General features: G+C 46.1%; 1 protein-coding gene across 3 annotated transcripts in view; it reads left to right on the top strand.

The window, feature by feature from the left end:
- FLVCR2 (FLVCR choline and putative heme transporter 2) overlaps positions 1-21,274 on the top strand; it is a 34,264-nt gene that overhangs the window by 10,950 nt on the left and 2,040 nt on the right. The window contains exons 2-11 of one of the 3 annotated variants that reach the window (XM_063160265.1): positions 27-168; positions 1,365-1,505; positions 6,368-6,435; positions 7,146-7,249; positions 13,859-13,969; positions 14,354-14,459; positions 14,916-15,027; positions 15,998-16,053; positions 17,561-17,660; positions 17,782-21,195. In XM_063160265.1, the coding sequence (XP_063016335.1) occupies positions 27-168; positions 1,365-1,505; positions 6,368-6,435; positions 7,146-7,249; positions 13,859-13,969; positions 14,354-14,459; positions 14,916-15,027; positions 15,998-16,053; positions 17,561-17,660; positions 17,782-17,828 (987 nt within the window). In that variant the 3' untranslated portion in view covers positions 17,829-21,195. Of the gene's footprint in view, positions 1-26; positions 169-1,364; positions 1,506-6,367; positions 6,436-7,145; positions 7,250-13,858; positions 13,970-14,353; positions 14,460-14,915; positions 15,028-15,997; positions 16,054-17,560; positions 17,661-17,781; positions 21,196-21,274 lie in introns of those variants that run through there. The other 2 variants (XM_063160264.1, XM_063160266.1) reach the window with 2 other exon arrangements.

The following is a 21,274-nucleotide window of genomic DNA, read 5'->3' as shown; positions in this document are numbered from 1 at the left end:
TCTGTTTATCCCCTCTCTCTCCTCAGCTTGGCATTGCTGTAGGCTTTCTGGTCCCTCCAGTTCTGATCCCTAATGTGGAGGATGTGGAGAAGCTGGCCTACCACATCAGCATCATGTTCTTCATGACTGCAGGTGTGGCATCAGCCCTGTTCATCCTGGTCATTATAGGTAAGGAGGTGGGAGTGTGCACACGAAACCAGATGGGACTGAGATCAGCCGATGTGTGACGGGAGCCTGTGTGCCAGGACATGGGCTGGGCAGGCCATCTGGGGAGGTGTCCTACCATGCAGCTGACAGGCTTATGCAATACTGTATCTTGCTGCTTCAAACCCTTGATGAACAGCACATGTTGAAGGGAGGTTGTCAGCAAGCCTGCCAAATTCTTAGTTTTGTCCATTGCTTGCATAATAAATTCCAGGCATGAGTAAGTCTTTGAAAAACCAGCAGAAATCTTTCATAGTCATCTTCCCTACAAATACGGTGCTGGCCCCTGGGTTATGTCTGGGACCTGCCTATCCCTTAAGAGTAGAAAGAGGCAGATTATATGTCATCACAGAAACAAGCTCTTCCCAGTTATGAGTGAAAGGAAAAAAGCATGAAGGACATAGCAGGACACTAGAAATGCAATTCCCTGCTTAACACATGAAGTTGAAGCCAGATCTTTAGCATGAAACATTGGCATGCTCACTGGAGAGCCGAGTTTAGTTGCTGAATTCCATGCAATTTTTTTGATAGGTTCGTCTTGCCAGTTTGTTCTGTTGCTGATGGCTGAATCAGATGTAGCTTCAAATAGTGTGGGGCAGTGAATGGACAAGGTACAAAAATGCCTGTCTAGCACCTGGCACAGCAGTATCACCTGTGACTGGGATTTCTGGATGCTACTTTAATGATAGTAAGGGGCAGCAGATGGCTTGGCCTGAAATATAACCTGGCAAAGGTTATTGTTCCCTGGGCACTGGCCACTGCAGAACACTAGGCCCCCTTTGTCAACTGACTTGTCCAGTTCTGCTTTGTCATTTGTAAATCCACATAACACTTTTGCACCTGGATGGTCATCCTTCTAGAGACAAAGGCTGATAATAATCTTGAGAACTCTTTTGGTGCTGCTGGACACTGCCTACACAAAAATCTAATTGAAGGCAAGATGTTTCCCTTGGGAAGGAGACAGGAGCTACTGCTGGAAGAGAGCTGTTCTTTCTGTTCCTGGATAAGTTCATGCATGGAGATCAAAGCTTAAGGAAAATGGTGTGTTTTGTACACTTGGTTCTACAGTCCCTCTGCCATCCCTGAAATGGCACAGTGTGTGCTCAGGCCCCTCAACTGTACCATTACAAACAGGTGTACTTTTTTGTGTCTGCTTTCAGTCTTCAAAGAGAAGCCCCCGAACCCTCCAAGCCGAGCTCAGGCCCTGATCCAGTCCAGACCAGCTGCAGAGTATTCCTACGTGCAGTCAATCCTCCGCCTGCTCCGCAACGCCAACTTTTTGCTGCTTATGATCACTTATGGTAAGGTCTGGTCTCCTTTCTTCTTGTGCAGTTATCACAGCTTCTCCCTTCCTCTCTGTGCTCTGCTGGGATAGTAACTGGCTTGAGTTGTTTTAGGGGAACATAAAGATAGCTCCCCTGTGCTGCCACAGACCAGGAATCCTTATAGCCCAGTCCTCTTCAGCAGTGGTTACCCGTGAATGCAGCAGGGAAGAACAAAAGGAAGGCAAGCACACAGAGGATGATATGCCCCTACAACCGTTCTCCCAGTCTTTGACTGTTTGCTGTTTAGGGAATTTCCTTATCTGTTCTTTTTTTCTAGTAATTTAGCTAATTGCAGCAAACCAATCGAAGTGCTTACATAAGAAATGTATGGAAGTGTCTGAGTGCAAGTCATAGAACTGAGTGAAAGTCATTTCTGAAGGCAAGGACATGAATATGACTGCCAGGCATCTCTGTAGAGGTCATATGGAGTATGCAGATGTGCAGACTGTCAGCTTTATAGGCGGTCCCTGTGAAGCACTTGGGAGGAAGGACTAGAGAATATTTTATGCCATCTGTCCTTGCATGCTGAATTTGCTGCTTGCTTCTCTTCAGTATTCTTGGTATGTTTGTTTGAGGGCAGTGTGATGTGTTGAATCTATTCCCTGATGCTGAATTGGCATATGGAGAAATGTTTTTCTTACTAGCAGAAAGGCCATTGTGGTCTCTGCCTGGCTGCATAATAGGGTATACTGTAGCCAGTTAGTCTGTGGGTAGTTTTGTCCTCAGTCTTCCTACCAGCTTGCTATGGAAGCTTCTCAGAGGGACAGTTAAATATTGCTCAAAGTTCTGCACATTCTGCCAGCAATTGTATCTGAAAGGCCTTGTGGATGAGTGGGCAGGTTGGAGAGAGTCAGATGGTGGCTTTGTACTTGGTGAGGATGCTAATGGTCTTTGGAGTTGCTGGAATCTCTGTTCCCTTCCTTCTCACTGAAGTAGGAATGCCCCTCTCAGATTGCTCTTAAACTCTCCTGGTTTGCATTGCAGCTGCTGGGTTTGGCTTTTTTTCACCATAATACCCTCTCAGAAAGTGAAGACAGAAAAATCTGTCATGCCGAGTGTGTCTAAAGTTGGATTGTATCATCTGCTCAGTTCACATTTACCCTTCAGGAAAAAGAAAGGGGAAAGCATCTGCTCTAATAGGTATAAACAAGTCCTAGAGGAGAGAGGAGGGCTCTCAGTACAAAGAACATGTTTATAATCTGACCTTCCTGGGATAATTCTTTTCTGGCAGTCACAAACAGTGTGGAAAATCTGTTTAGTGGCTCATAATTCATTTTCCCTTGCTGCTGCTCTGTGCATTTTTTCTTTTCCTCTCTGTGTCAGCCTCATGCCAATCTCCAGCTTGACTTGAGATGGTGACTGTTACTCAGAGAGGGAACTATGCTGTGAAACTTTTTTTTTTAGCTTGTCTGGGTTTAATATGGTGACAGTTTTTCCTACTCAAGTCAAAAGTTACGTTGGCCGAGATTTAAGACATCTGCAGCCACATGAGTGCAACTGAGTCATCCTGCCCACCTAACACAAAGATATCTGCAGCCTGTTGGCTTTTGTGCTAGCATAGCATGTATCAGGGAGAGAGGGGCTAACCTGCTGCTTGTCCATCTTGCCTGGCTGTAGAAAGAATGAGGATCCTTCCACAATGACAGGTCAGAACACATCTGCAGACCTCTAAGATCTTGGCATTACCAGCAGCCAATGGTTCTTTTCTTGTGGCACGACTTGCAGTGCTGGACACAGTGGTGTCACTGCTGCTGTGTCAGATGCTCGTGAACTGATTTTCAGAAAACCCTCAGAGAACCTTTTCCCCAAGGCTGCTGACATTGCTTCCATAAAACTGAGGTATAACATGGAACGGGCAATAAGGAATTCCAAGTCTATGGCGTTGGGCTTTGCATTGGAGAGCATGTTGCTAGTCAGAGGCAGTAGGCAGGAAAAGGGTGAGAAATTCTGGGAAAGAGTAATAGAATGGGAGTCATGAGACAGTTTTAAAGAATCAGCATTTGGAATGGTGATGGGGCAGTGGGACCTGCATAAGGAGCCATTGTTGGGTAGTATTACATGGGTGAACAAGAAAGAGTCTGGCAAGTAGGTAATAGGCTGCTTACCTGTGGGAGACCTGGGTTCTAGTCTCAGGCTTAATAAGGGCTCTGTTTGGAGCTGTAGGCTATAAACTTCCCTGTTCTGGCCTCTATAAAATAGAGGAGACACTGGGGTATCAAAACATTATTCTACATTACAAGCAAACCATGATAACTAGCTAAAGAATCAGGTGGTGCTGGACCTTCAGATGGCCACTTTTGGATGGCAAATGGCCACTTTCCCATTGGAAGCAACCATGACCTGTTTTATGGTCATTCAAACAGCTGTAACTCTCAGAGAAGCTTCACTGAGCAGCTGTGACAAATGAAGTGCCTACAACTTTTCTCAGCCCTCGCATATGCAAATTTGACACATTGTCTTGATTCTTAGAATGTTTTACTTGACTCTGGTGCCAAGTGTTGCTGCCAGCTCTTACTTTTTGCCCAGCTTGGGAGCAGAGGCTCTTCCCTGTCTTGGAAATCACAAGGATCACAGAGCTGCTGTAAAGCTGGTTTACTGGCATGTTAGTTACCAGAGCAGCATCTGGCTGTCTTCACAAGGCTGCTGTCCTCTTGCCTGGGTGAGAAATAGAGGTGCCCAAATGAGTGGTTAATGTTTATGCCCAGCTTTGAAGTGAAGAAACAGAAGGGCTGTGCTGATCTGCCATACTCCCGTGTCCTTGCACTGCAGCTTGTGGTGTCCCCTAGTGGGCGGGGTGCTCCAGAGGTGGAGGTCAGATGAAGCTGATTTGGGGTGTGTTATCTGTTTGCCATAGCTAAGTGTTGCAAAGAGACAGCTTTTATGGCTGGAGGGCGCCTCCTTGCTGAGAGATCTCCAGTTGTTCTCCCCCATCCTTGGCTGCTGGCCCTGCCCAAGTTTCCAGTCTTCTGAGTAACTCTTAGTAAGGATTGGGTTGATTCTCCTGCCTAATGAGCATGTCACTCAATTTTCTAGCCTCTCCTGTAATCTTCTGACAGAGGATTCTGAAGTGGGAAACATTGTCATGGGCAATATTTGGGATCACTTGCATAAGAGTCTTTGTCTGTTGTCTGTGCCATACAGCTGTGGAGTGAGCTTTACTTAATCAAGGAATGGTTTAGAATCATTAGAAGGGCTCTTAAAGATCATCTAGTTCTAACCCCCATGCCATGTGCCAGGACACCTTCCTCTAGACCTGATCACTCAGAGTCCAGTCTAGCCTGGCCTTAAACATTTCCATCTATGTCTTTGGGCAGCCTGTTCCAGTGCCTCACCACCCTCACAGTAAATTGTCATGTTGTCAGAGATGGTGTATGAAGGTAGTGTGATGCACCCTCCAGCTACCAATCTTGTGGCTGCTCATAGTGCTGTGTACTGCAAAAGACATCCAGTGCTCAGTGGAAGACTGGGCTAGGTGCAGGATTGCTGAGTACTTAAGGGGAGATAGGGGACTTCAGGGTTAGCAAAGCTCAGAGCTTTGTTCACTCTGTCAGAGCTCTGCCTGCTAGACTGCACTTCTGTATCCTGTATCCTTAGTTTCTGCTTTTAGCTGAGGCTTAGAGAGGAAAAGTAGGAAGGGGGAACTTGACGTGTATCTGTTTTGTCAGGATTTCAGGCATCTGTGCCAGACTTTAAAACCATGTCTCCTTTTGGAGCCTATAGATGTGTGAGCTGCAGTGGTAAAATCTGTCCCCTTCCCTCCACCCATCAGAATCACTGAAGCCTTGAAGAGAAACCAACTGCAAATGTAAATGACTTTCTGAGAAGAAAGTTACATACTAACTGTTACAGACCTCATCAGCCTGGGGAAGGTTTCTCAGTATCGCCCAAGGTGAGAGTGGAGCCGTTGCAGTACTGCTGGTCCAGTGCACATGTGTATGTTGCTGCCTGCTGAACAAAGCTGTTGGGTTTTCTGCCCTTTGGGGAAGGCATTTAACCAACGAGAATTACATGTAAGATGCAGCTGAGTGTTTGAATAGGGCTTGACCAGTATCACCCCAACAGTTTCATTCTCACCTTGGGTGATACTGAGAAACCTTCACCAGGTGGTTGATCCTTGTAGCAGTTAATGCAAGTTCTCTGTCAGAAACACAGTTACTTTCACGGGGTTTTTTCAGGCCTCAGTGATAGCTTTTAAAATGCAAGACTTTTTCCATGCAGACACACAGCCCAGGTGCCTGAGGGTAGTGCTGTCTGTGCTTCACCAATCAGCTTTGCTCCCACTTGTCTTCTGGCATTTCTTGCCTTGGAGAGAATGTTATTTACTGGCTGTCAGCAGGGAGAATGCTGACCAGGCTCTTCTCTGGGAGGAAAATACACAGGTCAATGACACTGTTGTTAATTGAATCTCAGGTCCTTGTTCAAGGTATGGTGCTGAGGCAGATGCTTTTCTAGTTGTTTTACTTGGCTGGGAGCAGAGGAGAAAATTGCAGTGCTAAAAGATGAATCTGGCTGCTCACAGGGTTGCTCAGAGGGTTGAAACTTTGTGAAGGAGTTGCAAGACCTTTCAGTACCAGAAATGTGCACAGCCCTTCCTCTAGCTGCTTAGATAGGAACCATCCTGAAACTGCAGGGCTCTTCCTTCTGCATGCTGAGGCCTGGATGTTGGTCTGCGTTTCTTTCAGTATCCTATGTCTGCCAGTCTGGCTCACTCTCCTGAGACACTGCAGCCTTGTTCTGGATTGATGGTCCCAAAGATTTCTCTCTGCGTTTCTACCATTTCACAGCCCAGCAGGAGAGGAGCAGGCTCTGAATATGCTGCATTTTTATCCCCTTCTCAGGTCTGAATGTAGGTTGTTTCTACGCCTTGTCCACTCTGCTGAACCGCATGGTGATCCATCACTACCCAGTAAGTGCATCCAACCCTCATGGCCCTCTCTGATGCTTGCTGCTGTCCAACACAAGTTGGGTCCAGCACAAGTTGGCTGTTCCTTTTTGCCTTTGCACCACCCCATGCAAAAGCTGATGAGCTCTAGAAAAGACGGCTCCTTTGCACCTTAATTGAAAGCATTTAGTTATGAGAAAATCTTCCAGTAATTTCCTCTACTTGTTTCTAACTGTGATTTCTGCTGAGACATCTGTTCCAGGAGGTTGCCCATGCTCATGCTCTGGTGGCAGGATGGGGTGCTTCTGTACCTGAGCTATTGTACAGCTCACTGCTGGTGCTGCATGCCACAGAGCTCCTTTCTGTTCTGCCTCATAGTGAGTCCCAGTATTTCCTAGTCAATCTGGTCCAAATCCTAACAGCAAGCTTCGTAGAGTTTATGCTAACTCCTTTGAGACTATCTGCTCACGCTGGCCAGTACAGACAATTTTCTCATAGTTGGCTCAGACATAATTGCCACACCACTTTTTTTTTCATGGACCAGAAAGCACTGGCTCATAGTGGGCCCAAAAGTGTTCCTGCAAAGGCTAGTTCTGGTTAGTGTGTTACCAGCAGAAAGCACGTGAGAAGACTAACTTTGCTGTCTCTTCCTCTCTGGTTTTTGTGCACTTTGCTTTTTGTTGGCTATGAGTTAGCTCCTGCACTTGTGTGAGTGTGTATGTGTCTCACCACAGGGGGAGGAGGTGAATGCTGGCAGGATTGGACTCACCATTATACTGTCGGGGATGGCTGGGGCTCTGATCTCTGGCATCTGGTTGGACAAAACCAAAACCTACAAGTAAGTCCCTTGTTTGCCCCTGTGCCCTGGTGACTGTGCTCTTCCTCCATACTGTGCAAGGAGGAACCCTGTGCAGTTGCAAGTTGCCACTGTAGAGACTGAATCATTGGGAGGATTTGTAGGGAAAAAAATAGGGTTCTTCCAAACCCAGTTAGTGTAAGGTGAAGTTTGGAGCTGTGCATTAGCCAGCACTGGGCCCATACGAGATCTGGTGTTGGCGGTCCCTAGGGAGGCTCACAGAGAAGATGAGATGGCCCAATAACTGCTTTGCCAGGGATGAGAGAGTTCTTGGCACAAGCAGAATCAAGACTGTACCAGACCATTTGTCAGCCCTTACAAACCAGCCTCTGTGAATTTTTGTCCAGTTAATGAAAGGCACATTGAATCCAGTGCCCAGAGGCATTGTGTTGGTGGCGTGCTGCTGTATTTAGGGCAGGCACAAGGTTATTGGGGTTACGGGTGGATGAGGCTGTGCTTGTTGCCCTATGAGTTGGGAAGGCAGATCTGGCCAGCATGCTTTGCCATCTGCAAAGGGACAGTTAAGAGTCTTTGCTTGTCCTACAGTTCCTGGTCCTCAGAAACACCTCTGTAGGATATCCCAGGTGATACAGAGAGACTCTTGTCTATTATACTGGGGTCCACTTAGCTTTTTGATTTCTGTGCTGGCTTTGAGAACTGTGCTACAACCTGTTGTCTGAGCAGGTTGGGTGAGAGGGGGCTTTACTGGTGATGTGCTGGTAATGACTTGAAAGCAATTTCAGAGTTTTATTCCTTGCAGCAGCTTTTTATCTGGGGGAGTCCTACTGTCATTATCCTACCTCATATCTTGGGCCAGAAATGCACAGTCTCATTGTAGACAGCTTAGATTAATCTGGCTGGCTGTGAGCTTGCAACTTCTGAAGTGGCCTCTGGCCCTAGCTCCCTGTGCAGTGCAGGGATCAGAAATAGAGAACTGCCTTCTCTAATAAGAAATAACAGTAGGTGAGGACTTCTGGGATTGGCAGGTTGTTTGTTGCTGTGTCTAGATGGTTGTGGCACTGAGTAGTACTCATGTGGGAGTCCTGGGAAATAGAAATACAACTGTTAGAACTGCACTGCTAACCATGCAATGTCACTTGTCTCTTTCCAGCCCAGGGCTAGTGTTAAGGTAGCCTCAGCTGGCACTGCTAGACTGGATGATCTTCCTGGTTCTCCATAAGTGAGGTTAGGTTGCAGCATGAAGGCTCGAAGAGTTTTGTGACTCGACATGCAGAGCTGGGACTTGAAATTTGGGAGAATGGGAGAGAGACAAAAATCCACAAATCCTGTATTTGTTCTGCATCCACTCCTTCCTTGGAGAGATTACATAGGTAGGCAGAGCTGGCTAACAGTGCAGAAGAATAGGACAATGTCACCTGTGGGGTTTATTCTACAGACCCCAGGGCCTATTGGGAGATAGTTTTAGCCTTAGGTGAGGAAAAACCCTGCTAAGAATTTGTTCTCCATTACAGCCTACAAAATGGATTTCTGTGAAACTAGCACATTTTTTTTTCCTGAGTGCTACATAGTCTTTATTTAGCCCCATTTAAAAGTCTATTTAAAAAAAAACTGTCAAGATGCCAGATGTTCTAGGTGGGTACCCTCCCCCTTCCCTCTGTTGCTGAGATAGTGTCAAGAATAAAATGGTAAGCACATGAAAATCAGGAAGGAAAGATATTAAGTCCTTTTTTTAGTCAGCTTGCAGAGAGAGGGAAGCAAATGAATGGGATCCAGCTGTGATTGAGGGGAGCAGTGGAAGGTTAATAACAGAAGGAATTGCAGAGCTCTACATGCATGTTTGATCTTTACTGTACCATCAGCAGTTCCTTGAAAGGGTGAGGCTGTGCTAAGTCAGGCTTTCCCCATCTGTCATGCTCGGGCACCAATAAGCCTTGCACTCTTGCTTTTATTTGGCAGGCAAGTCCCTGCACTGTTCTTGTTTTTGGAATAGCAGGTGCAAATTTGGTCCATTAAAATAAACACATGGGTTATGTAGTGATGAGCGAGCAGTGCAAGAATTGGGGTTGCCTTTGGTGGTATGGCTTGTTGAGAGCATTTCATCTCTTTGAATCATAGAATCAGGAGAAGACCCTTATAGCTTTGACATCAAGTTCCTGGCTCAGAGGACAGATGAGGTTGTGACACCTGGAGACTGCTGGGTGCATTGGTGTTGGTAGGGTAGTCTGGCTCAGAATGAGGTGTTTGGGAACTGAATTAATCAGCACTTCTCTTTGGTTATGCTTTTCTTTAAAGTGCGGTGTTCACATGGCCTCAGATTAAGCTGGTTGCAGTCAGTACTCTCTGCCTTCATTGCTGCATCTCTATAAGGCAAGATGTCAGAAATACCCATCTCTCTCTCCATTGACTAGGCAGAAGACCCCAAGAGGTGTTTTAGGTCTGTACAGATGCAAAGTACAAAAATTTGGGGGAGGGAGAAAAGATGGTGGAGGATGGGGCACTTGGCTCTCTTCCAAGTGAGAAGATGAGTACTCTCTCAGCTTAGCCTGACCAGCAATATGGGCCTTCTTATCATAGCCTGTTTTACACAAGGTTAGTCCTTGTGTAGTGAATATGTCTTCACTCTGTCCTGCCATATGTCTTATATAAATAATTTACCAAGGCTGTCCTTTCTTCTGACCTTCATACAGGAAGAAAGTGGCATAAAACTGAATGCCAAAGGATAAGGGTGTGGTGAAAACCAAAGCAGTCTTCTCCAATTCATCCCTTTCTCCAGCATCTGACACCTCTGTCTCTTCAGCAATGACATCTCCTGGGAGCATAGGATCAAGGGCTTTGTTTGGGTTTGTGTGCAGCCTGGAATGTGCTGTCCTCATGGCAAAGCCTGTGGAGGCCATCCGTCATCCCTGTCCATACAGGAGAGCATGCTGGAGCTGCACACAACATCCCTGTGAGCAGCTAAAACTGTTGTATGTGCCTGTGCCCCTCATCCCACCTCCTGCTCCCAGCTTGTTCATTTGTTGCCTCAGATGTTGCTTGACTTTGTTTTTGCAGCTGCAATCCCTTCGTGTCACTTGCTTTCTTTGTCCAAGTGACCTTGTGAGACATGGGCTGGGCCATACCCATTCCTTACTCTGAGGCTTCTTCTGGAGCTGACTGAACAGCAGGAGATGTGTTCTTCATTTCAACCCTGTTCCCTGGGTGCTGGCCCTGCCTGGCTTTTTCCCCCAAGGTCTCTTTTTTTCTCACAGTCCCTTGTGCAGGCCCTTTAATCTGCCTCTTCAGAAGGTTTGGGAATGTGACTGGGAAGGCAGATGAATGTCAGGGCTGGTTAGGTTCATCTAAGTGACAAGTGTGTCAGGTCCTTCACAGATCTCCCTCTGGCTGTGCCACGGAGACTTGGCACTGGTGCCTTTGTAGCAATGCTTCCTTCCCAGAGCACAGGGTTGGGTTAATCTCAGTTTCTCTAAGGTAATGTGGCAGGATGCCTAACTTCCAGCCTGTACTCGCTGCACTAATCAGCCTGTTAAGTGGACAGTCTCTGTTCCCTGTTCCAGACAATGAAAATTGTCAGTCCCTGTAGAGCCATCATGGCAGTAGGTTGCTAAAAACACCAGAATGCAGTGCTCTGTGAATCTGCTTCTCCTTCTTTATGCTTTTCTCATTCCCATGAAATTTATGGCTATGATAAGAGGCTTATTAAGCTAAACCTGGGCATTTTTCCATGCTCCAGTGCCCCTATGGCTACAGAGTATTCTTGTTCTCTAGTGAACAGGGTGTCAAAGGCCACTTCCTGAGAACGCTCTGCCTCTGTGTCTTTCCCCAGGGGATTTTGTTTCGCTGTGCACCAGTGTCTTCCAGTATCTCAGTTAAACCCTATTCAAAATTTTGTGTCTTTCTTGGACTGCTGAGCTCTAAATCTCCTTTTCTTGTCATCAGTGGTATGCTCGGGGAAGGAGGGTTTTGCTGAAGTCTAAGTCTTAAGCCTTTCAGGTTTAGGAGAAGTCTGCTTGTGTCCTTAAGGCTGTTTCCTGCAGCAGGATTTGCATTCACTGCTCTCTGTTCAGATCCTGTGAGGGTGTGTGTGGTGAGCAGGCAGCAGTTCATGGCTTCAGGGTGCTTCCTGGTCTGTATTTCTCACAACATTCAAGCCTGTGGTCTTGTTCTTTTACAAAGGTCTGTTGATTAATTTTGTCCTTCTGCAGCCTAATGACTCAGGAAAACTTGATACATGAGGTACCCCCGGCAGGATCAGTTTTCTCCTTTTTGTCCTCTACACAGTTCTGCAGTTTCAGTGAAGAACACCTTCAAGAGTTTGCCTGCAGCTATGAGTCTGCCTGCTCTTATCTCTCTGTGGGGCACAGCACGTTCTGGGAACTGAACTCCTCTCTTGCAGCTTGACTAATGACATAGCATCAATGTGAAACAAAGTCTTGACCATATCTGGTCACTGTCTCATTCATCACCTTTGCCTGGAGATGAAGGGTGAAGTGCAACACTCGGCAGCTGTCATGACACTGAATAAGATACAAATCCCTTGGAATACTTGAACCATAAGCCTAGAAAACTGAGTGAGATTTTTTGTGACTGTCCTGAGACCTCTGCACTGAGCCCAAACTGGCTGTGGTGAGCAAAAAAAATTATAAAACTCCATGGGCTGCGTGTCCCTGCTGGCAGTGACTAAACTTCAACCAAAGGCTGCAGCCACCTCTTGGAGGCCTGCACAGTATTTTAGCACTAATTGCTATGTAGTTTGGAGACTCCTGCTTGTGGAAGGAGCACCCAGTTCAAACTTGGTTCATGTAGCCCAAGTATAGAACTGTAATTCTAGCTTTGAGCTCCTTTCCTAATCATCTCTTACCTCCATGGCTGCTTGTCAGGGCATGAGAGGCATAAGAACTCATGGGACATACCTGAGGAACCTGTATTGAGCAGAAAAAAGCTTTTGCTTGCATCTCTTTCACTCTCTGGGGTTGCTGTTTGTTCAGTCGGTCTTTCAGCTCTTCTCCTTCTGCAGCCTCCAGGCACTGTGCCAACCATGTAGCAGCTCTCTGCAATGGATTATAACAGAAGTAAGCAGTCCCTTTATGCTGCCTTCATAGCTGAATTTTTCCTTTAGTGAAAACTTTGGAAAGAACATTCTCTAGAAATGATACAGCATTGGAGGTTAAAGAGATTTAACTACTCCTTTGATACACAACAAGTTTACAAAACAAAATACACAACATGCTCGCCACAGCATGTTGTTTAGTCTTTCAGTATATTAAATGAGCTTGGTGAACCTTGTAAGTATGGATCAATAGCTGAAGGCTGAAATTAGCTTCTCAGGCCTATGTTTGGGTGAGAATGTGACCCACTGACTGCAGTCATTGCAGCAGTGAAGGAGGAGAGAACCTTAGCTGGAACAGTCTGGATTTATCTGTAGTAATTCAGTGTACTGGAAACATTTTCTTACACATTGCAAAATTAGTGCATACTTGGGTTAGATTTTTGACAGTGATCATTTACATTAAAAAGGAAAAGTGAAAATAGTTTGAGATTTAGTTTCTTCAGTGGAATTCTAGGAACTGATATCAAACACATTCTTTAATGGATTAAGATTTAAGTTTGGGAGAAAGTACACAAGTAGCTTGTGGTAATATATGTAACTTCTTCCTAAAAGATTGTGATCAAGAGGTTTTATCAACTCTGGTAACTGTTTTGCTTTCAAAATTGTGGTGGAATTTCAGTCAGGTAAAGTATTTACCTTTTCCTCCTTTCCCTCCTTTTCCTCATCAAAACTATGTACTGGGAAGACTTACTGCTGCCTCTTGTACTAAAAAGAGCCTTTTTTTTTTTTTAATGTGGGAGGGGTTTTCTTGGTGTCTAGTCAAGGATGACAATTGCTACATGTTGTGGTGAAAGCTGGCCTGGGCTGCTGCCTGTGTCTCGCAGTGCTGAGCTCAGTGGTGATCCTTGCACGGCCTGGCTGCAGGTTTGGCTGTTCCCAGGGTGTGACTGGCATACCTCCTGAGCACAGGGTGTCTTGGTCTCCTCTGCACCCAGACAAGAGCTTGTGCCTCAGCTGCTGTTGGCTGAATGCTAAAATGCTCGCGTGGCTTGAGGGTGAGGCTGTGAGGGCAACCTGGCTTGCATGTCACCTCTCCAAATACAGCAGGTGGTTTAAACAACAGAAAGGAGCAGCAACAAAAGCTGTTTCAGACAGCACTGAAAAATATAGGCCCATAAGACTCTAGCAGTGTTGACACCTCTTTACTTTCCTGCTTGAGAGTGCTTGATCTCCTTGGCTCCTGCTTATAAGTAAGTATATTCAACTGACTATAGTATAGAGAATGCCCAAGAAAGATTAATGATCTCCTTAATTGGCTCTTGTTCTCTCCCTCAAGTGCCATGTACCATATATGACCAGGCACCTGTCAACCTGTGGTGGGATCTTTCTTCTGCTGTGCTGCTCTGTGTGCAGGCCTTTCCATGCTGTCTGTCAGTCCATTTCCTCTGTCTGGGCATGAGTGCCAAGAGACTGTGCAACTTTTAAATGCTTTTTTTTTTTACCCATGTGCTACAAGCTATACTAAGATCTGTGGGCAAAAAGGAGGACTGGATAAATAAAACCCTGTTTGCTTTTTCTTGCAGGCAAACAACGCTAGTTGTCTATATCATGTCTCTGGTGGGAATGATAGTCTATACCTTCACTCTGAGCCTGGGCCACCTCTGGGTGGTCTTTGTGACCGCTGGGTTGCTGGGGTAAGTCCATGTGCAGGCTGCTTTCCTCAGCATGTGATGGGAGGGGGTAAGCAGGGAGGCAGAACTGCTGTGGGACTGGGAAGAGCCATGGCATCTGAATGGCTCCTATTTGCCCTTCCCATCTCTCACTTGTATGTGTCTCATTTGAGTGAGGGACATTATCGTGACCCTGCTCAGCTTAATTGTTTCAGGTAAGTGGAAGCTTTTGGGAAGCAAGTGGTACCCACAGCCCCATAGATGACAGTGGACAAGAGTGAAAAGCATGTGGGCTGGCATGGCTGTTTGTGCTGGGGGTGATGCTGCTTAGAGTTACGGTCTATACTGTACCTCTTCAGTCTTCCTTTGGCAGTTGCTGAGTCTTCCTTTCTGTGTACTTCATTACAGGTTTTTCATGACAGGATACCTTCCCCTGGGCTTTGAGTTTGCTGCAGAGTTGACATACCCAGAATCAGAAGGAACATCATCAGGGCTCCTTAATGTCTCAGCACAGGTAGGTGTGCTGTTTTCCCTCTGCTTGCCTCCTTTTAGGCAGAGAGATTAAATTGTAGTTCCAAGCCTTGAGTCCTATTTCTTGTCCATTATGGTGTAATGTACTGCAGATCTAAGCAGCCTGGGACCTGGTTTTTTGAATGATGTTCCTCATTTCTGTAGTGGCACTCATTCTGTTTAAGAAAATACTTCAGGGTGCCAGTCATCCTTGCCTTTTCCAACATAGCTCTTGAGAGTTCTGGTTTGTCTCCAGTGAGAGATGAGATTCCACCCATCAGGGTCATCTGTCATTCCATTAGCTGCAAGGAGATGCCCCTGGATGTATTTATAATCAAACTTTAGCCTGACTAGGCCAACTGTTTGACTGGCCTCTATGCTCTGATACTTTGGTAAAGATTGGAAAGGGTTTGGGCTGCTTTATAATAGCAGTATAGGTTGACATTACCTTTGTTTGTAGATTTTTGGTATTGCCTTGACCATTAGCCAAGGGCAAATCATGGATCGCTTTGAGACAAAGGCAGGAAACCTCTTGCTTTGTTCTGTCCTGTTCCTGGGGACCATTATGACAGGTAATTAAAATTTTAAGTCTTTTGCTCTGACTTTGCCTTGGGCTTGACACATTCATTGGAGGCTTTTGTGTGCAGTTGAGTCAAAGGGTTAAGTTAGAAATGTAGTTAGCAAAGATCATATGCTGTGATTAGAGCTTAACAAGGAAACTAATTGATACTGGGTGGGGATAACTGAAACAAGGTTGGCAATGACAGGTGATAAATTAAGTATTGTAAGAGTGCAGGAACCATAAATACCACTGGATTCTAAGAATGAGAGGAGGTTTGGACTGTGACCAGCAAGTCAAGGAGCCCTGCCAACTAGACACAGATTAAGAGTTTACCATGAGGAAGACATCTTACTTCCTCCTCAGAGGGCCACTGACCCAATTAAAGAGGACAATTGCGCAGCTGTAATGGATGTTCAGCTAATTATGATACCAGGCAAGAGCTAATATTTATGTAATAATCATTGTAGAAACCATCCTGGAAACCATTTGAGTGTGTAAAACCTTTTTGGATAAATAGAGAGCAGGAACTTGTGACTTTTTTGCACATGCCTTTGGAAATGATTCTGCACATGTTTGGTGCTGTAATAATGTACCCTCTTTTCAACTTAATTCATTGAAGAGTCATCTGTCTGTGCTTCACAGTGCCTGCAGGAAAGGGCAGAACCCACACAGCAGTCCCATAGCAGTGTTGTTCCTCTTTAAACATCTGCTCTGCTTACAAAGAAGAGCCAAGGCTTTTTTCCCTTGCTCTGGCTGGGGTCTCAAAGTTGCATCTTCTAAAGCTGCAATAAAGAATCTCTATCCTGCCTGTTTCAGAAGTGTTCTCAGCCTTGTCCAGGAGAGTGATTTCTCTTGCTCATTGTAATATGTTTCTGTCTCTTCTGGGGCTTCTGCTGCTCCTTTGAGGCCTGAGGAAATTGACTTGGGCCCTGCATGGTGACTTGACTGCCTTCACATCTCTCTTCCTCCCTCTGTTCCAGCATTCATTAAGGCTGATCTCCGAAGACAACGGGCCAATTTGGAAAATGAACAGACAGTGAGTAAATCCCCCTTCAATCCCTGCTGTGCCCCTGCTATTAGCTCAGGACAGCACCCAACCTCTCTCCTTTCTAGGAAAAGGGGTGGCTTGTGGGGAAGCTCTTTGTTGGCATTTTCAAACTGGATGTAATCCCAGCTCTGCCAGCTGCTGGGGCCTCTATTTGTTCAGTGTTAATGTCATGCAGAATCTGTAGGCTCTGGGGTTCTGCAGGGTTTCACACATCTTCATAACAGCTAGGGCCAGATGTAGGGCAGTGCTGTGATTGCTTCTCTCCCTTGACAATGTGTTGAGGCCTTCAGTGCTTTGCTCTTTTGTAGAGCTGAGTAACTATTATTCTAGGCCCCTGGGCTGTTAGGTTATTCCTCTTACTCCTTGCCCTTAGCTGTCAAGTGGGGTTCAGTGTATGTGACTGGAGGAAGCTAAGGTGCCAAAGCCTAAGTGAGGGCTTGAGCAACCTGGCTGCTCACACTTGGCATAGTGCTGCTGACAAGGCTGCTAGTTCATACTTGCATACCAGAGCTTGGGGTGTAATCTACTGTGCAATAAATGCAGTTGTTTGCACGTGGGTGAACTAATTGCAGTGGATACTGTCAGAAGATGCGGGAAAGGGAGGGGACTGGTTCCTTGAGGCTATTTTCTGTATTACTCTGGGCTCCTCTTCTAGGATGTTAGCAGAGATATCCACTCAATGTTTAGGCGACCATCAGCAACCATGACTAGCAAAGTGTGAAAATCTCAGTTCTCTGCTGTCTATTCAGAAGACAGTGCTGCCCTTCTCCAGTGCTGGTGGCACTGTGAGCTGAATTCATAACATGGATGTGGAAGGCCTGAGTGAAGGTGATGCCTTCTAGTAGTAGATCCTTTCCTTTTGTCAGACATTTATCTCATCAGATGAATTGTACATTTCTGCCTAATCCTTTTCAGTCTGAGTACTATTGCAAGAGCTTGCTGCTGCATGGGGAAGAGTGTTGAGACCAGAGCAAAGGTGGTGCAATGTCAATGTTATAATCCTCAAAGTCTCCAGAACTGACAGTAGTAAGAACCAGAGGGATGTGTGTGAGATAACAGGTCTCAGTCAGTCAAAATTTTCACTGGCAGCTCCTTCCCCCTGAGGAGACATGCTCGGAAGAAGTCATGTTGCACACCTCACCAACACCCCCAAATGTGTCCTCCACATGGCTGAGCTCACCTGAGTATTCTCAAACTTAACAACCAACTGCAGGTGCTCAACTGATTGATGATAGGCTGAATCTGGTATTCTGCATTAAGATGGAAGCCTCGGCCAGGGGATCAGCCAGCTGGGCTTGGGCGCTGTGTGCTGCCTTTGTGGAGAGCTCTGGCAAAGTCAGGTACTGGGGCTTTTCTGTGTGGCACAGCTGCCTTACACATGCTTGGGTGATTTGACTGGTTTCTTCCATTGTCTGCTTCCCTTCCTTATTTTGCTCTGCTTTAATTTCTTTTCCTACTTGCCTCCATATTTTCTGACTTGTGACTGTCATTACAGAGACTCCAAGGCAGCAATCAGATCATGGATTATGGGACTGTAGCTTGTAAATCTAACCCCATCAATTGCCACTCCTGCTCACTAGCTTATACACACCAAGGTAGGATAATTGCACCAATCTACTTTGAATGTTCCCAGGGTGTCACAGGCATGAGGCCAATGGCATTTCTGGGGTGACTGCAATGGCTGTAGAGTATCAAGAATCTTTCTGGTCTTCTCAGGTACTCAGCTGAGAGGAAGGACAAGACAGCCTCCAAGAACAGAGTGAAGATCCCCCTAGACTCATGTCAGACAGAGATGTAGAGATTCAACTAGGTGCACCAAAGAAAAGCCTGGTGCTGGAGCAGATTAAGAACTGAGCTGTCAGTCATTTGTTAGGGAGAGGAGGTGCAGACATTTGGAGTCACTTCTCTGTCATTTTTACAGTGCAGATTCTTGGCTGGAGGTGATACCAGGAACCCTTTAAAGAATTGGTTTTGGGGTGGAATGCTTTACTACTCACTGTCCTCTGTGCCACAGGCTGGTCTACTAAGTTATCCACGCTACCCTTTGCTTTTCAAGGTGTGATAGACTGTGTGTATCATACAGTGCCACAGCCAACAGGACTAACAGGCAAAGAAGAGTGAGTCAATTGGGAAAATCAGCCTTAGCCCTGCTAAGATTAGGGCATGTTCTGCAGGGACCATGAAGCTGCTATACTTTGAGGGAAGTGTGAGGAAAGGTCCCATGGGCAGGGAGAGTGTTGGTAAATGGAGTTATATCCAGCTGGCATCAGGTCACCAGTGCTGTGCCCCAAGGCTCAGTATTGGGGACAGTCCTGTTTAATGCCTTTGTTGATGACCAGTATGAGGGGATCAAGTCCATTCTCAGTCAGTTTGCAGACCAAACACCAAATTGGGCAGGAGTATTGCTGGAGGGTTGGAAGGCTCTGCAGAGGGATCTGGATAGGCTGGATCCATGGGCTGAGATCATTTATGAGGTTCAACAAGGTGAGTGCTGGATCCTGCAGCTGGGTCACAACAGCCTCAAGCAGTGCTACAGGCTTGGAGAAGAGCAGCTGGAAAATTGCCTATTGGAAAAGGATCTGGGGATGCTGGTCAGCAGCCACTGAACACGTGTGTGCCCAGTGTGTGCCCAGGTAGCCAAGAGGGCCAGTGGCATCCTGGCTTATGTCAGAAATAGTGTGGCCAGCAGGACTAGGGAAGGGTTTGTCCACCTGTACTTGGTGAGGCTGCACCTCAAGTCCTGTATCCAGTTTTGGGCCCCTCACTACAAGAAGGACATTGAGGTGCTGGGGCATATCCAGAGAAGGGCAATGGAGCTGGTGAAGGATCTGGAGCACAAGTCCTGTGAGGAGCACCTGAAGGAGCTGGGGTTGTTTAGCCTGGAGAAAAGGAGGCTCAAGGGAGACCTTTTTACTCTCTACAGCAACCTGAAGGGAGGTCATAGGGAGCTGGGGGTCAGTCTCTTCTCCCAAGTAACAGGCAATAGGACAAGAGGAAAGGAACCTCAAGTTACACCATGGGAGATTTAGATTGGGTATTAGGAAAATTTCTTCACTGAAAAGGTTGTCAAGCATTGGAAGAGGCTGCTTAGGGAAATGTTAGAGTCACCATCCCTGGAGGTATTTATAAGACATGTAGATGCAGTTTTTAGGGACACAGTTTAGTGGTGGACTTGGTGGTGCTGGGTAATGGTTGGACTTGGTGATCTTAAGAGTCTTCTTCAGCATAAACAATTCTGTGGTTGTTGCAAGGAGAAGACTCGGAGTCAGTTGTGAGCCTCCAGAGCATGCAGAGCTGTGGAGTTGTGCAGATCTCACTTTCCATTGAAGCACTCCACCATTGACTGTGTAGCAGTTTGTCTTCTATTGGTGCCCTCATCTGCTGTGGTTATAATTAAACAAGTGTTGCAGTTAGTAGATGAAATTAACCTAATGGCCTTGTGTACACTTTGTCCTCTATTAATTTAGCTGTAATGTGGTCCCAACAATCCTCCCCACTTTTGTCTCTGCCTCAGTTCCCTGAGCTCCAGCTGGGTTAGCTTTCTGTATCTCTGGATACTTGAATCAAATGCCTGTTTCATGTGACAATGAGGCTGTTTGTGTGCTGCCTTTGTTGTAAATGCATCTGAAGCCATTCCAGAGTTGTGCCTTAAGATTTCGTAGTAGTGTCAGTGATTGAGCATGCACATTGTACTCATGAATATGCTGTGTACTGCTTGTGCTCATTTGCTTGTGATTTGCAGCATCCATGCAAACCTTTTTGTACTGTTCTTTTGCATTAAGAAAAAGTACCTTTGCTGATCTTCCATAGTTTGTTTAGGACAAGTGTCCACCCTCAGTAGCTTACTGGAGTCTGTTGGAAGCTGCACCATGCTTGGCCTCTAGTGAAATACTGCCAATAAAAAAATGCTGGAGTTTTGTGTAGTAGGCACAAACAATGTGTACCCATTCTCTGCTTCCCAAACTTCCCTACTCCATTTCTCTGTTTACTGTGTGACAAGCAGCCTTCTCCTGTCCCAAAGCCATAGGTAGGCCATCTGTATGCCCTTTTCCAGTACTGTGACTCACAGCTGTGAGAGAAGCTTTCCTTTCCCAAGGTGGTGGAGCCCTGCAGACTGTCTGATCTAAATCTCTGCTCCTGTAGCTCCACAGCAGATAACTGGTGCTGAGACCCCAGAGGTGCTTGGGGAACCTGGTCTGAGTTGCTTGAGTGCTTCCATGGTGCATTCTGGTGGAGTTTCTGAAGTCTAAGTGTGGATTTCCCCTTATTCCTACCTCTTGCACCACTTCACGCATCCCCCCCTACCCTTCCTGCTTGTTGAAGTTCCCTCTTTGCACTTCCTGGCTTTTGCTTTCAGACATGTCTTTGGCGCTTTCCTTATCTCACTCTCTGCTTTGGGATATTGCTGCTGACTTTTGTAAGACCTTTTCACCTACAGATTGTGTAAGAGCCTACTCAAAATGAGACTGTTTCCTATCTCTTCCTTCCATGCTGCCTGGATTTCTCTTGAACTGCACTGGGGATGTGAACCTCTTTCCTGTGCACCTCTGATTTCTGCCTCAGATATCAGTCTTGCCTTACAGTGAGTAAACTCAGAGCCCAGGCTGCAGGAGACTCCACATTAACCCTTACAAGTCTGTGTGCTGTCTTCTGAATTGGTGACAGCTGGGCTGTGTCTCACTGTAAGCAGAATTAGAACTTGAGAAGTATGCTTTCCAAAATCCACTAGGGGAAAAAAAGTCTCAAGTTTAATCCTAACACACCCCAGAAAGACTCAGAAGCTGAGTTTGTCAAACTCCACCCAGGAAAGCTGAACTGGAATTACAACAGTTTGGCTGTTTCATGAAACAGAGGATGGGGTGGTAATTGGGCAACAGTCTCCATTTTCCTTGATTTTCCTCTGGGAAAAGCTCTCTCCATCTTAAGGTTCAAAGAAATTAGGTTGGTTCTTCTACAGGATTTATGGAGAAAAAAAATCTTTTGTATGTTTGCCTCTTATTTCTTACATCTCTTTAAGATACGAGTAGTGAACTTTGAAGAAGGCACTGCTCTGTGGAATTATCTCAGCCATAAATCCGAGCTGGGGAAAGGGAAGAAGCAGGACAGAGGGGGCCAGCACTTCAATGGGCAGTGGGGGTGGGGATGAAAAGACTTGGAAGAAGAGCAAGATAAGTGATGTGTCTGGGAGTTGAAGAGGCCTCAAACAGGC

The sequence above is a fragment of the Melospiza melodia genome, chromosome 6, assembly GCF_035770615.1.
Source record: "Melospiza melodia melodia isolate bMelMel2 chromosome 6, bMelMel2.pri, whole genome shotgun sequence".
Classification (NCBI taxonomy): domain Eukaryota; kingdom Metazoa; phylum Chordata; class Aves; order Passeriformes; family Passerellidae; genus Melospiza; species Melospiza melodia.
This window is presented reverse-complemented; position numbering and strand designations above follow the sequence as displayed.